This window comes from Magallana gigas, chromosome 6 (genome assembly GCF_963853765.1).
Source record: "Magallana gigas chromosome 6, xbMagGiga1.1, whole genome shotgun sequence".
Classification (NCBI taxonomy): domain Eukaryota; kingdom Metazoa; phylum Mollusca; class Bivalvia; order Ostreida; family Ostreidae; genus Magallana; species Magallana gigas.
This window is the reverse complement of record NC_088858.1, coordinates 5,720,245-5,735,231: the sequence shown is the minus strand read 5'-3', so window position 1 is coordinate 5,735,231 and position 14,987 is coordinate 5,720,245. Positions and strand designations below refer to the sequence as shown.

General features: G+C 37.8%; 3 protein-coding genes across 4 annotated transcripts; 1 reads left to right on the top strand and 2 right to left on the bottom strand.

Moving 5' to 3' along the window:
• Nucleotides 1–438: 438 nt before the first annotated feature.
• Nucleotides 439–1,862, bottom strand: LOC105328496 (testis-specific serine/threonine-protein kinase 3). The gene has a single exon (XM_011429398.4). It carries the CDS (start codon nucleotides 1,782–1,784, stop codon nucleotides 702–704), a length of 1,083 nt encoding a protein of 360 aa, XP_011427700.3. The 5' UTR covers nucleotides 1,785–1,862; the 3' UTR covers nucleotides 439–701.
• A 39-nt stretch (nucleotides 1,863–1,901) lies between these two features.
• Nucleotides 1,902–5,769, top strand: LOC105328495 (testis-specific serine/threonine-protein kinase 1). Its single transcript, XM_011429397.4, has 4 exons — nucleotides 1,902–2,260; nucleotides 4,107–4,255; nucleotides 5,066–5,273; nucleotides 5,380–5,769. Exons 1-4 carry the CDS (start codon nucleotides 1,949–1,951, stop codon nucleotides 5,686–5,688), a joined length of 978 nt encoding a protein of 325 aa, XP_011427699.1. The 5' UTR covers nucleotides 1,902–1,948; the 3' UTR covers nucleotides 5,689–5,769.
• A 4-nt stretch (nucleotides 5,770–5,773) lies between these two features.
• LOC105328492 (ATP-binding cassette sub-family G member 5) lies at nucleotides 5,774–14,768 on the bottom strand. 2 transcript variants are annotated; one of them, XM_034469638.2, is made up of 12 exons: nucleotides 14,626–14,768; nucleotides 14,217–14,333; nucleotides 13,319–13,606; nucleotides 12,416–12,648; nucleotides 12,192–12,324; nucleotides 11,769–12,038; nucleotides 11,470–11,689; nucleotides 10,707–10,906; nucleotides 7,143–7,281; nucleotides 6,824–7,009; nucleotides 6,414–6,576; nucleotides 5,774–6,080 (listed from the first exon to the last, which is right to left on the bottom strand). In XM_034469638.2, exons 3-12 carry the CDS (start codon nucleotides 13,590–13,592, stop codon nucleotides 6,045–6,047), a joined length of 1,854 nt encoding a protein of 617 aa, XP_034325529.2. In that variant the 5' UTR covers nucleotides 13,593–13,606; nucleotides 14,217–14,333; nucleotides 14,626–14,768; the 3' UTR covers nucleotides 5,774–6,044. The 2 variants fall into 2 exon arrangements, with proteins under 2 accessions (XP_034325529.2, XP_034325528.2); XM_034469637.2 differs by having other exon boundaries at nucleotides 6,449–6,576.
• Between the last annotated feature and the right edge of the window lie 219 nt (nucleotides 14,769–14,987).

The window sequence follows — 14,987 nt, the reverse complement described above, 5'->3', positions numbered from 1 at the left end:
GTAGATACATGTGTTCAAGAAAACTTAAATCGAATAACTCGAACTCCTCCTACATATATGCACATCCCGTCTTTGTGTAAAAGATAAATCCCTCTGGGAGGTAGATAATCGGAGACCAGAAAAGGAAACCTCAAAAGTATCGAGCAAAACAAAATATAACAAATGTAAACTGGTGCTTTATTTTTCAAATTGAGAAGTTTTGCCAAATTTTAGTGGATATTTTATCTCACCCCCCCCCCAACAAAAAAAATCGTGTTCTTGCATAAATTGCGAAATTTGGGCTTTCCCGATCCTTTGAACAAACCAAATAGGATAAGTTTATCCAATTGGAATCACTAGTTTTGGATTTTCTGGGGTAACAGATGTATGGGAGATTTCAATAGTATTTATATAGTATTTCAATTTCTCCACAGATGAAGATTACAAAATGAGAATACAGTTATCTCAAAATATTTTATTATGCATATAATTAAATCACAAGCATGAGCTATACACATGTTAGTACATTAGAAAAAGAAATGTTAGTACATTTTATAAAAAACTTATGGATATACAAACCTATAAAACCTTAAATATGTCCTAAATAAATAAAAATATATATCTAAATACACATGCGAGGTAGATAACAGTTCATAAATAAGCTATATACAACATGCTATATAGACATGCGCAGCATATCATTAGGTAAAGGGCGTATCAAATTAAGCCGGCTGCTTGGGACTCTCCGGTTGCCTTTCGGTTGTCTCAGCCTTTTCCGTGATGGGCTTTGATCCTTCGATTCCTGCGTTTTCGGGATTTTCCACCATTATCCCCATTTTGAACCACAGACAGCCAAGAACATCGTAAATGTCCGGCCGCTCCGAGAAATCGTATTTGAAGCACCATAGGATGAGAGCCCTGCATTCTTCCGACACGTTCTTTTTGATTTTATGCCAAGGGAAGTTTAACTTTCTATGTTCCTCCAAGACTCCATGGTTACCTTTGCTTTCATCAAAAGGCATTTTACCAGTGACAAAAATGTACAGAATCACACCTACGGCCCAAATGTCTGCTTTCTGGGTGTCGTATGGCTCGCCTTTCAAAATCTCCGGAGCGGCGTACGACTTGGAACCACAGTAGGTCTTACTCAATTCTCGGGCCGGGTCTTCTTTGACGAATCCGAAATCACAAATCTTAATGTTATAGTTGTTATCCAGGAGCAGGTTTTCAAGCTTGAGGTCCCGGTGGGTGATGTTTTGTTCGTGGAGATAGCGTACAGCCTCACAAATTTGTCTGGTCCAGTTTCTAGCCATGCCTTCTTTGATGGCCCCCGTGCGCTGGATATAACGAAGTACGTCACCGTTTTCTCCATACTCTAACACCATGTACACCCGACGGGAATCCTCGAAGATATCCAGGAGTTTGACGATGTTAGGATGGTTCAACTGTGGCCATATTTTGATTTCTCTGGGCAGGAACCGCTGTTGAAAATCTTTCGGGGCCTTGTTGCGGTCTACAATTTTGACTGCCGTCTTAATCGTGTTACCGGTCAAACAGAGTGCGAACTTTACCTTGGAATAGCTGCCACTCCCGAGCGTTTGCTTGACCAGAAGCCCCTTTTTTGCAAGAACAGCCCTGTATGTTGGCCGATATTTGATGGTCTCGCATCTATCAGTTGTAGAACGCCGAACTTCTACCGCCTCAACTTCACCTTGCATTATTTCCAGCTCGTGTTGCAGACTCTGTGAATTTGCAGGGGGTTCGCCCATTGCAACACGCTTCTGTCTTTTATGAGTTGGAGGCATTAACTTCCTTTTGTTCTCTGCTATCCAAGTATACTGCTGTTTTTGGTAACGATGGATGCAAGTGACGAAAACGAGACAATAGTAAAGCGAAAAGTTGATGTTGTTCAGCGTCACAATATGATGACGTCACAATGGTATAAAGGTGTCGTCATGAAGCGCCATATATGCCAGGTTGGCTAGAATGTATGTTTGGTATGGGCTCAAAAGATGATTCGATGTCTTTAACAGACGAGGAAGCCGAACTAAAGAAAAGGGGATATAATCTCGGAACCCTCATTGGGGAGGGTTCATACGCCAAGGTTAAAAGCGCTCACTCGGAGAAAAACCAAAAACGAGTCGCCGTCAAAATTATCAACAAAAAGAAAGCCCCGAAAGACTTTAGAGAGAAATTTTTACCCCGAGAACTCGCAATTCATATAAAATTAGAACACCCAAATATTGTCAAATGCCTTGATTTAATGGAATTTCACAATAAGGTAAGTTCAAAAACAAAATAACTGCTTTATTTACTGCGAGTCCCTAAGGTAATGATAAGGTAAGAATAACTTAGGTATTCTTTCTGTATATAATGGAAATGAATTGTGTAGTGTTTGATTTATTTTAGGCCCTTGTCGTTCTGAAATATTCCTCTATATTCTATCTCGGTTTATATCGTTATGGAGTATATTTTATCTTTTTAGGAGATTTATATTGTTAAAGAGCATATTCTATCTGTTTTTCTTGGTCTGTATCATTTCCCTAGCTATTTATAGGTGTATATTGTTATGTCAGCATATTATTTTTTTCCTTAGGTGACTGTCTACATCGTTATGTGGCATATTTAATCTTTTTTCCGATGTCTATATTGTTATGAAGCATATTCCACCATTTTACTAGGTACTAGATTTCTATATTTTTTTGGAAGCGTATTTTATCAGAATCATAGGTATTCTATATCTTTTTGAATCATATTCTATCTGTATCCTATGTCTATATTGTAATGGAACATATTTAACTTTTCCCTTGGTCTATGTCGTTATCGAGCTTATCCATCTTTTTTCCTTGGTCTATATCATCATTTCTTAGCTATATATAGGTCTATATCAATATGGAGCATATTCAATTTTTCCCGAAGTCTACTTCGTTGTGAAGTCTATTCTACTTTTATCCGAGGTCTATATCTTAATGAAATATATTCTACATGTATCTTTATCCTAGGTCCCTGTCATTATGTAGTATATTTAATATCTAAACATTCTATAGGTCTATATTGTCATTTAGTATAGTTTATCTGAATCTTGGGTCTATGTCGTTTTGTAGTATATTCTGCCTTCATCCAAGGTCTATGTTGTTAAGTACTAGTAGTGTATTTTGCCTTCATTCTAGGTCTATTATTACTTATTAGGTTAGTTACTGACTCACTACGGAAATATATTGGGTTGATCAATCTCATAGATGGCGAGGCGAAGCCGAGCCTTCTATGAGATTGATCTACCCAATATATTTCCGTAGTGAGTCAGTAACTAACCTAATAAGTGTTTTGTTTTCTCGAGGACTATCAAGCGACATATTTTTTCACAAATAGCGATGATCTACGCAAAGCCATGTACAAGATGCCTAACATCTCGTCCAATTTAACTAATTTAAACTCTTCAAAATTTTCAATCTCACCTTTCAAATACTCTTTCAAAATCTTTGCTTCACCCATGTTTACTTACAATGTTTTGTTGCTATTCAATTTTAAATGTTTTCTCCCTTTCCTCTGCAGAGATTTGAGCAAATTTCGACGCTGCCATTTTGTTCTGCTCCAGACAAAACAATGTGACGTCAATATTCTAAGGGCAACTACTCTTATTTTAAAGAATTTCAAAGGGCAACAACTCCAAATACTTTAAGAACTTACGGCATGCAGTTTATGTATAAAATACTATGAAATGTCGAAATGAGTAAGCGAAGCGTCGACCAATGACGGCCATATTGCCTAATATTATTTCTCACAGAACAAGTATAGAGATATATGAGGCAATCACGTGCTATCTTTAAACCAATGCAAATGTGACATTTCAGTCCGAGGGAAAACAAATGTCGTTATGTAGTATATTCTGCCTATATCCTAGGTCTACATGTACATGTATGTCGATATGGAGTATATTCTTTATCCTAGATCTACATCGTTATGAAGTATACTCAGTATTCTATCATTATCATAGGTCTTTATCGTTATGGAGGTCTAAATCGATATGGAGTGTATTCAATCTGCATCCTAGGTATATCGTTATGGTGTATATTCTGTCTGTATACTAGGTCTATATCGTCATGGAATATATTCTATCTGTATTCTAGGTCTATATCGTTATGGAGTACGCCGGACATGGTGATTTGTTGGAATACATCAAACTCCGCGGCGCGATAGAGGAGGACAAGGCGAGACCAATGTTTAAACAGATCTGTTCAGCCATAGACTACCTCCACCAAAACCGCATCGTACACCGGTAGGTCCGACGGTACTATTGGTATTTAATATACCGGTATTTATGTCAATTTTAAAACAAAGTGTTTAAACTTTAGCAAAATTTAAATAAATGTCATAAACTTTCTTCAACATTTTATTTTGTACATGAAATCTTTATAAATTCCGATAAATAGAAAACATGCAGTTACCCGCAATTCAAACACAAATCTATGTTACAAGAATGCTATTGTTATCCTATTTATTCTGTAGTGCAATTTTTTCATGAGAAACATCTACTGTACATGTATAAGGAAATGTATAATTTATTTCGGTAAAGCTAGGTGAGTTAGAGTATAAATTGTTTCGTGCACCATTGTTTCTTTTGTGGAAACAAAATAACAGGAAGAAGGGGGGGGGGCTTGTCTTTTTTGGTTTTGTTTTTAGTTTCAAGAGTAATTAGGTTCGATAACAATCATCATGCTGTTTTAACTTTGTAGGGGAAATTTTATTTTTACAGTTTAATAATTCGTGTTATTTCAACATTTCATTCTATCTAGTCATATAATCTTTGTTTCTTGAGCCCATATAACAAGCTATTTCTATGTTTGAAAACTTCAGAATTAAAAAATAGTCGTTTTGTGCATTTAGTTTTAAAGTTTAAAAGTTTTGGCTTCGGATAAGTCTCCCCCTTTCAAAAACGATGTACTGCCTATACCGTTAATACACAAACTGCAATTACAAAGAAGCCAAGATATACATATACAGTTTGCTGTTAATTCTATTGCATAAATATTTAGCAAAAAGAAGTTTTTTATCTTTACCAATATTAATTTTTACGTAAATATTTCAGGGACATGAAGTGTGAGAACCTGTTGCTTGACAGTCTTAACAATGTGAAGGTCTCGGACTTCGGCTTCTGTCGGGAGTTCCAGCCCGGTGATGTCAGCAAGACCTTCTGTGGGAGCGCGGCGTATGCGGCCCCGGAGATCCTACAGGGGATTCCCTACCACGGTCCCCTACACGATATCTGGAGCATGGGGGTCATTCTGTATATCATGGTAAGTGAACCAATATAAACATGGTAGGTAACTTAAGTACTTTGACATAAAATGAGAAGATATAATGTGTTATAGATACTAAACGTATATTTCAATGTATTTGTAGGTGTGTGCATCCATGCCATATGACGATACCAACATCAAGAAAATGGTCAGAGAGCAACTAGAGAGGAAAGTGGGGTTTTCCAAATCCAAGAAGCTGTCCGCCGAGTGCAAGGACCTGGTCCACAAGATTCTAGAGGTGAACGTGAAGAGGCGCGCCACCATAACCACCGTGCTGGAACACCCCTGGATGCTGGACAAGAAGGCCGAGGCAGACAAGGCCCTGCTCAAGGCCCAAGATAGGGAGGCCAAGATGGCGGAGGCCTCGAAGGCGCTCAAATCCGAACTAGCGGGGGCCAAACTTTCCAACTAATTTATATATATTTCTGTTTAATAAATATCAATAATCCAGTTCAATTATTTGTAATTTATGAAAAATAAAATAGGAAAAATACAGGTGTTCTTGTTAAAATTTATTTATCACAGACATCGTTAACAATAAATACAAAGTTTCAACAACAAATAGAGCAAAAATTGATAACCATTGTTAAACTCGTTGTCAGTCTTTTTATGGCTTGATTAAAACCCGTCCATTTCCGTCCTAGTTGAGGTTCGGTATACCTCGAATTTTGAAGGCTATGATTGTGAACACTACGAAAGACACAGTGAAGCCGCCCAGCGCCCCAAAGTTCGTGTGCATGTTGTCCACAGCATCGGGGTAAAACTCTCTCAAATAGGCGTCCCCCGTCTCAAACTGACAAACCCCTGGACAAAAGTGAAAAGTAATTGAGTATTAGAACACCGACATTTCTGGTGAGTAGCATACTAGTACTAGTATGTGTAGGAATCATACTTATAAGCTTTGTGTCTGAGGTCCCTTACCCGAGTGGGTGGGAACACGTGAAGCTATTTTTGTTGTTGTTGTGTCAGAGGGCCCGTACCTAAGGAAGATTGGGGACAGAGTCTTTTTTTTCCCATAAGAACAGCGGTCCCTTACCTAGAAAGGCGGGAAACACGTTGAGCTCCCTTACCTAACGTGGTGGGGGGCACGTCAAGTTCCTTAGCTATTGTGGGCGGGGGCATGTGAATTTCCCTTACCTGAGGTGGGTGGGGGACACTTGAAGTTCCCTTACCTAAGGTGGGTGGGGGGCACGTGAAGTTGAGTCCATGGAACTCGTTGGCCATCAAGATCTCTGTGCTGTACTTGTGAACACTCAGCCAGCTGGCCCACTGGAAAATCTCCAGCATGTTCTTGATGCTCCTACAAATCACAATTCATTCAGTCTCAAATTAAGGAGTCAAATATTTCCCTGGCATCCTTCTTATTCGATCTCTTTTAGATAACCTTAATTAAACTATTAAGTTTAGTCCATAGCCTCTCTTAGGTCTATCCGTTTTGACACTGTGCAGCCTCATGGTCTGTTGTATGCCTTACCTGAGGAGCCCAATGGTCTGTTGTATGCCTTTAAGTTACCTTGAAGAGCCCCAAAATCTAAAGTATGCTTTACCTGAGGAGCCCCGAGGCCAGTAGTAGTGAGGCCGTGAGGACCAGGGCCGAGGTACTGTTGGCGATATTAGGGTTGATAAGGACCCCCATCGTGCCCACGGTGATTATCTCCCCTATGAAGTGAAGTGCGCACACTACGGCATAGTAAATGGCGAATCGGTCCCAGCTCGGGTACAAACCCGTAACCCTTAAAATAAAGACATTTAGATTATTGAATAAAGAAAAACCACTGAAATTATTTAAGATTCACAAGGAATAATAACTACCGACGTTTTTAATTTTAATCCAGGAAAAAAAATTAATTTATTTTTTGTTATTACCAGTAGACTATAATACTGAAGAAAAAACTGGCAATGATGTGGAATGGTAGAACATGTATGGCGTATGTCAGAATAAAGGTGGCGGTGGAGTACAACCCGTCCCGGCATTCCCGGTAATACAGGTCTCGCAGGGGCGGGACTAGAACGAGAAAAAGAGGCGTGGTCCGGTGTATCCTTAATTAAATCTATGCGAATGATAATTAGACTAAACAAATTTGCAAATTTATTTTCGCCCGTTTTTCCTATGGACTATCAAATAAATGTCTGTTGCTAAAGGACCATTCCTTTGAAAAACATATAAACTGTTGTCAAATTGACCGATTTAGAAATACTAGTATATAACCTCAAATACTAGTACTTAGTCTAGCACTTCATTAGCATAAAACCAACAAAACCCACTCCCCAATCCTGTGAAAATATCGATACGCTCGGTATCTTGAAGACCATTAAACAAAATATTTCTAATATAAAGAGCTAGAGTAAAATCCATAAAAATACTAGTAGATGTGAACTAACGCTTCTAACGACACACTTCTGAAATTTAGGACAACCAATATAAAATTTAAATCAATTTTCCTAAATGCTTTTAGATTTGACTTTCAACGCGTATAAAAGAAACTTCAATTTTTTATATCATCAATCGATTTAAAACTGATCTAAATTGTTTTTGTATGCGTTCGTACACGAAATGAAATAAAATAACAATGCGGTTACAGTAAGAATTATATAAATCATTTGCATGCATTTGTTATTTAACATTCAGTTTATATAAATTAGTAAACAATTCATGCTTATGGTTCAAAATCCCTCTGTATACTGTTATGAAATTTGGCTTTACTTATAACAAGAATCAAATTGCCTTTTCCAAAGTTTTATAAAGGAATGATAGTGAGAGTTACCTCTCTTGTCAGAGGGTCAATGAACCTTAACAAATTATATCAGGATAAAATAAAAATAAAAAGTATCATGCGTTCCAGCTGTTAGGGATTGATTCTCAAACTTCTGGTCTTTGTGGTAAAACCTGATTATATCCAAACATAAGAAGTAATAGCATTAAAACTGAATGTAAGCCTGGATCAGCAGTTACCCCCACTGCCGTATCGAGGGCACCCACAGTCCTCTGCCCCCGTAATCTCCCTCCCTAAATGCTTAGGCCACGTCATACATTGAATTTGTTTCTTTTTAGCTCCGTTTTATTCTTAGTGTAGATTTGAAGATACTAGGGTAATTTTCGCCCCGTGTTATTTTCGCCCTTCTTCACTTGCAAACAGTTTCGCCCCGTCTTGAATTCGCCCAGACACAGCTGTGTTTAAAGAGAGATAATTTAAGACATTGGAATTCGCCCAGTCTTAAATTCGCCTGCAGACAACGAGGGCGAAAGGGGTGAAAATGAAACGGGGGCGAATATTACCCTGTATACAGTAACATGAAGGGAAATGGATGCAACAAAAGTTTACAACACCAACAAAAAGGTATGGGTCATATTACCCACTTAGAGTATATACAAATGTATGTTTGTTGAAATCAGGACAAAAATCATACCAAGAATATATCATTCCACGTAATACTCTGTTTAACAGAATAAACCATGCGACATAATATCGGCAATATATGTAATTAATTCAACATTATATACATAGTGCCTGTTTAAGAGGGTAACAGTTGAAATTGACACCCCTCGAAAACCATTGTCAACCGACGCGAAGCGGAGGTTGACAGTGGTTTTCGAGGGGTGTCAATTTCAACTGTTATCCTCCCAAACAGGCACTATTTCTTTTGTTATACTGAATGTCTTAATTTTAAAGAAAACATCACTGCTTTTAGATTTCAGTATTTAACATGAAAGTATAACAAAGTAATATATGTACACCTTTTTCCTAATTAGTGACATCATATCCGAATGCACGATTTTTTTTTTCATTTACTCGTGCAAAGAAACATTTTTTTCCGTCGTACAGTAACATATTTCATCTGTTATTTAATAGAATAACAGAAAAAGGCGGGGAAAGTTAATAACAATCATACAAGTCGTTAATTCCAATATTTACACACAGGTCCAAGACTTGCTTACAATTTTGCAACCAGTTTTATGTCTAGTTGGGTAAGTCATGAGCTGGGAAATCTACAGATTGACAAACGGACAAAGACAAACGATCAAAAACAACTGAGCGACCAATGAATAAAGATGGGTAAATTGCACAACATTCAATGTATGATTGTAACTTTAAAAATAGCATGCAATATCTCTAAACAACAACAACGCCAACAATTTAGATCATTCATTGTACTGTTTGGTCAAGTTTCTATCTAAGGGTTACATTTGATAATCTATTTACTAGTATACGGAATCCTTGAATAAACAAGAATTTATATATATATATATATATATATATATATATATATATATATATATATATATATATATATATATATATATATATATATATATATATGTGTGTGTGTGTGTGTAATAATAAGATACACAAGATTGATATATTAAAGAGATGCTTTAAATAAAAGATGGGCTCCTTAGTTTCTTACTAACTTACCTCAAAACCAAAGACATTTATTGGCATTTGGACTTATCTGCGTATGAAAATCTCTAAAACATGTCTAAGGATAATTAAGCGACTAGTCTTTAATAATATTGATTTGAATTACTCATATTTGGAAGAAAAAAGAGAAAACGAATAACGATGCTTGCTTTCAGCAACAATCAGATATCCAAACCCCTCATATAGAAAAGATATAAAGTATAAAACACAAATATTTTCGAAATTACATGTATCGACATTGATTTTTTTTTCAATTTTAGTTTCAGGGAGGGTATTTCCCTGTGTTATAGACTACTCAATATCTACAATGTAGTGCTAAACCTCTACTCTACAGACAAGGGTTTTTAGCAGTTGACAGAGTATCAGCCACACACGCAGACAGAGGATTAAGTGCTCACTGTCACAAAATAGAAACGCTACCCACAGGACAGAGAAAAAGGTGAGAAACAGAGCAGTAGTCAGTCAACACAATCAATGCACGTGCTTCTATCGTAGCAAAAGAAACATGATAAATTGTGAAATATTAATTTACTAGATGGTTCTAAACTTTAATCAATAATCTAGACTGAAAAAATCATTCAACGTCTGACAATATGACTAAAAATAGTTTGAACATTTCAGACTAGCCATGGTTCTATGTATCCAGGATGGGTTGAAGCATTCAACGAACTAATATCAAGTTGAAGTGTGCACGAGCGCATTTTAAAAAAAAATCAGGCAATCACTTGCATTATTTATGCCGTCATTGGTCTGTGTACGCTAAGCTTGTAGTGTCGTGAACATTTCTTTACAAATTGTGCAATAGAAGATAGTATACAGAATTTTTGAATTTGTAAGACATCAGTTAAAATAAAAAGATCGAGTTGATGCTTGAAACTTAGCGACCAGACAACATTAACAACTAGAAGTAGCTAGACATCGTTGTTACCCCTGTCAAAGGGATCTAGCTGTAGTGTGTCACTGCTGAGAGAGTAAGCAGGCGGAATTAGAGGAGCAATAGGCGACTTACATATGGCCACGGCATTAAGAATGGAGACATACGGGGGCACACTGGCGGACTGATACATCAACCCGATCCTGTCCTGAATACTTTCCTGATTGGTCTTCATGTGACCCAGGAAGGCCAGGATGAAGGGCACGAACAGCGACAGCATGAACAGCCGCGGGATGTAGATCGTCCGCTCCCGCGCCAAGTTCACCATCATCCGCCTGAAAAAGGAGAACAAAGTAGGGTTAATGTCCTTCCGCACTAGGTTGCGCCATAAATTCAATATAACATCCTTCCGGTGTATTGTGGTTCATTAAAAAAATATCGTACCGGGTATTGCAATATGTTTTCTCATTATCCATTTTGCGGATAAATGTTTGAACACAGAATGTTTAAATGCTTTAGACGTACGAAAAATATGCAATCGTATCAAACAGTAAGGCGAGATCTGTTGTATGAGTGTATTTCGATGCGCAACCGTAATTAATTAAAATAATAAATATTTTAATGTTATCGAACTTGCTCTGCATGCAAATAAAAATTACCGGTAATAAAATAAGAAAAGATCATCCAAATTTAAAAAAAACACATTTTCATACATATGATAATACATTTATAAAATGTCGTAGTATACTGTATTGTAATACGAAATTTCCGGCTATATAATACTTAGCGCTGCAAGTGTGACATTAGAACTCTAATGAAACACAATTTGGATGTTATTTGTTAAACATATTAATTTTCAGTGTCTGAAGTACGGTTTGATATGATAAACAGAACTCACTTCCAAAGAGTAAACATGACTCTAAACACATTGGGTGGGCGGGGTTTGTAGAAGTACAGCATGGTGGCCCTGTTGGTGGGGCGCAACGTTGCCTCGTTGACGTCATTTAACGTTTGGTTGTGGATCTCCGACTTGAAAAACGTGTCCACCAGGTGGCGCACGCGTGTCGCCGTCTCGTGCTCCCTCTGGTTGTCCCTTCTGTCTATACTGGCCAAATCAACTGTAAACACGTTCAGAGTGCGGATATATTTCTGAATTTAATATAAATTATCAGCAATAAATATATTTGCAGACCTTACCATAGTGATCCAAAGGATTTGCATAGGTGGGACAGGGGTATCCAATGTCCTGGTAGTAGTCCAGCATTTGCTCCGCCCCGCCGAAGTATACCATGTCGCCCATACTCAGAATACCGACTTCATCAAAGAGTTTGAAAATGTCAGAACGTGGCTGGTGAATAGTTAGGAGAACCAGTTTACCTCTGCGCGCGATGTCCCGGAGGTTTGAGACAAGGTAGTGAGCTGTGTAGCTGTCTAAACCCGTAGTCGGTTCATCTAACAGCAGAATCTCTGTTAAAAGAACCTACAGTTTATATGGATGTTTGAAGAATTATTCCATTTACCCAAACATCAATGCATTTTAGTGACTGTTGTTATTGGGCCTGTTTCAAGTGAAATATTCAAACCAGCAAATGTTGATTGTAAACATGTTACTGTATTTACTTGGATCTTGTAAAAGCTGTAATGCAATTGTTACTCTTCTCCGCTCCCCGCCCGAAATTCCTCGTACAATGGTGCCGCCTATCTTATTGTCTGCCACATTCTTCAAACCCATCTCATTAATGACATTGTTTACCTTTATAAAACAAAAACCCAATACGTTTTTCCTGAAATATAAACCTTTATAAACTCATTTATTCTGATAAAGCAAAAATCAGACACTTCACCTTAGTCTCGATTTCGAACTTCTTGGTCCGGCCGGGCAGCCGTAGATATGCAGCGTATCGCAGCGTCTCCCTGACGGTCAGGTTGTGAAGGAAGCGGTCGGCCTGCATCACGTACGCGCCGTACTGCTTGATCACCTCCTTGGTACACTCGTAGTTATTGTAGTAGACTTTGCCCGTGACTTTACCTTCCGTTCTACACGCTATGACGTCCAGTAGAGATGTTTTACCGGATCCTGGAATATAAAAAACTCAATCTAGCACCATCAGCATACTCTCACCAGAGGGCGTGCTATAAAAGCTTTTATTATACTTTCATGTTGAATACTGAAATCTGATTGGTTTAGACGCAGTTAGTAATCCGTTCTATTACCCTCGGCATTAGCAACACACTTGGCAACGGGTAACACAACGAATTGTTACATGCGCGTAAATTATGCGCGTACGGTTCGCCGTAGTATTCACTTTATTTTTGTATAAAAGCAATAAATTTTTCTTTAAAATTAAGACATTCAGTATAATAAAATAAATAGTGCCTGTTTGGGAGTTCGAGTCGGTTGACAATGGTTTTCTCGAGGTGTCAATTTCAACAGTTACCCTCCCAAACAAGCACTATTTATATAGTGTATCACGCCCTCTGATGAGAGAATGGCACCAACAGCCGAACTGTCTATCTGTGAATTCTTTTAAAATAACATGCTGGATACATGCATGGGCGCTGTAGTAAGATAGGGAATCTAACTTGCTTCGCGCACGTTTAAAAAATGAAACGTGAGTTTTATTGCCTGATCAACCATAATGTCAAGCACCCTGTTACAAAGCCAGGTTGTATCATTGTAAAATAAAAGGAAGCTTGTGTCGGATTAATCTCTGAAGACCAATAAAAGGCTCAAATTTGATTGCTACCTGAGCTGCCGAGTATCGCCGTCAGTAGTCCACTTTTCAGTTGCATTGTGACGTCACGGAGCACTGTCTTCTTCCGCTGTTTCCGGAAGCACGCTCCCTTCCACCATGGTCCTACCCTTTCTTTGACCTCATAATTAACCTCCAACAAGTTGAGAGTTGGTTTGGAAGCGCGTTCTTCTTCCTCCAGATCAGGAGAGAAGTTGGAGCAGCTGTTCAACACGTAGTTCAGATCAAATATACTGGGACTCTCCACTTCATCTTCTCTCGTATCCATAGCTTTTTGGTTTCCTGGAATCAGTTTTACGTTTCATTGAACTAATTAATTTCTCCATTACTCTTCCGTTATGAACTGTTAATGTGTTTAATGTATTTATCGTCCAGAAGATTTGACGGAAATTTATTTTTCAATAAATACATCGGTAATTTAGCATAGCTTTGAACCGGTTTTCGAGTAAGATGGTCTTGAAATAAACTAACGGATTTATTGCTGTACGGACTAATTATTAACCAAATATCACTTCAGAAGCATATACAGGGCTTAATGATTTTTATCGTTACCTTTGAAGTAAATAAAAAGTGTACAATAATAAAATTGATATGTGGACCAACGATACGCTATTTATAAAAATGACAAATTAAACTAAACACAGTATTTTCGGGCGTGATGAAGTTGAAAAAAAAAGATCATTAGCATGGTATTATTTTGATAAGATCTTATGAAAAAGTATCATTTAAACGACTAATGGTGTTGTAGTCCTGCAAAAACAAACATTACAGCCGATATAACCATCAGAAGCCTCATTAAGGGCCCGATTAGGTATATTTCTAGACTTCGCAGACTGTCAACGGAGACAGAATCCGTAATTCCGTGTTACACCGAAGATAAACGTCTACTCACCGTGGTGTACTGCCTCAGAACCGGAAGTCTGACATTTGGGATCCCTTCCCAGAAATCAATATTCGGATGTTTTCTTTTTTTTCCCTGTAATCACTGTCAGTGGTCCAGAGGAAGATACTAGGTAAATGAATAGGTAGGATAATATATCAGTCAATCAAATAGACAGGTAAATATGTTCATCAATACAATAAGATAACTATCAGCGATAATAGAACCGATAACATTCCAATGTCAACAGTACGCTCTAGGTGAATAACACTGCACGAACAAGCAATCCCCAACTCACTGCACACTTAAATATTTCAATAAATTAGCATGATATTTATCAAGAAAACCCAGCTAATGAAAGTGTTCTAAGTATACCTTAGATTTACGCGATAAAGGGTCGCTACAGCAGGGCCATACTTACCTATGCAGTGCACGAGCTTCAGCTCCGCCAGACGCCAGGGACAAGAGATGATACAACGCTGTCCTCCTCAGAAGCCGGCGATCAATACTTCCCCTCCCACCAATAACCTCCAAGACTTTAATCTGTTACCAAGATAACACGATGCATGCTATAGAATGATTCACTCCACATTGGCGTATTGATTTCTTTATAACGGCAAAAATCCAGGATAAGTAATGGCAAAATAGTCCAGAATTGGCTTCTACTTGTCTAAAGAAAGGGCATCAAAACCACTCGAAGTTGATAATCAATTGTATATCGACCAGTTTCAAGTTTCAAATATTAATAGACTAACAAAGCTTGTTTGAATGTGGCACGAAGGA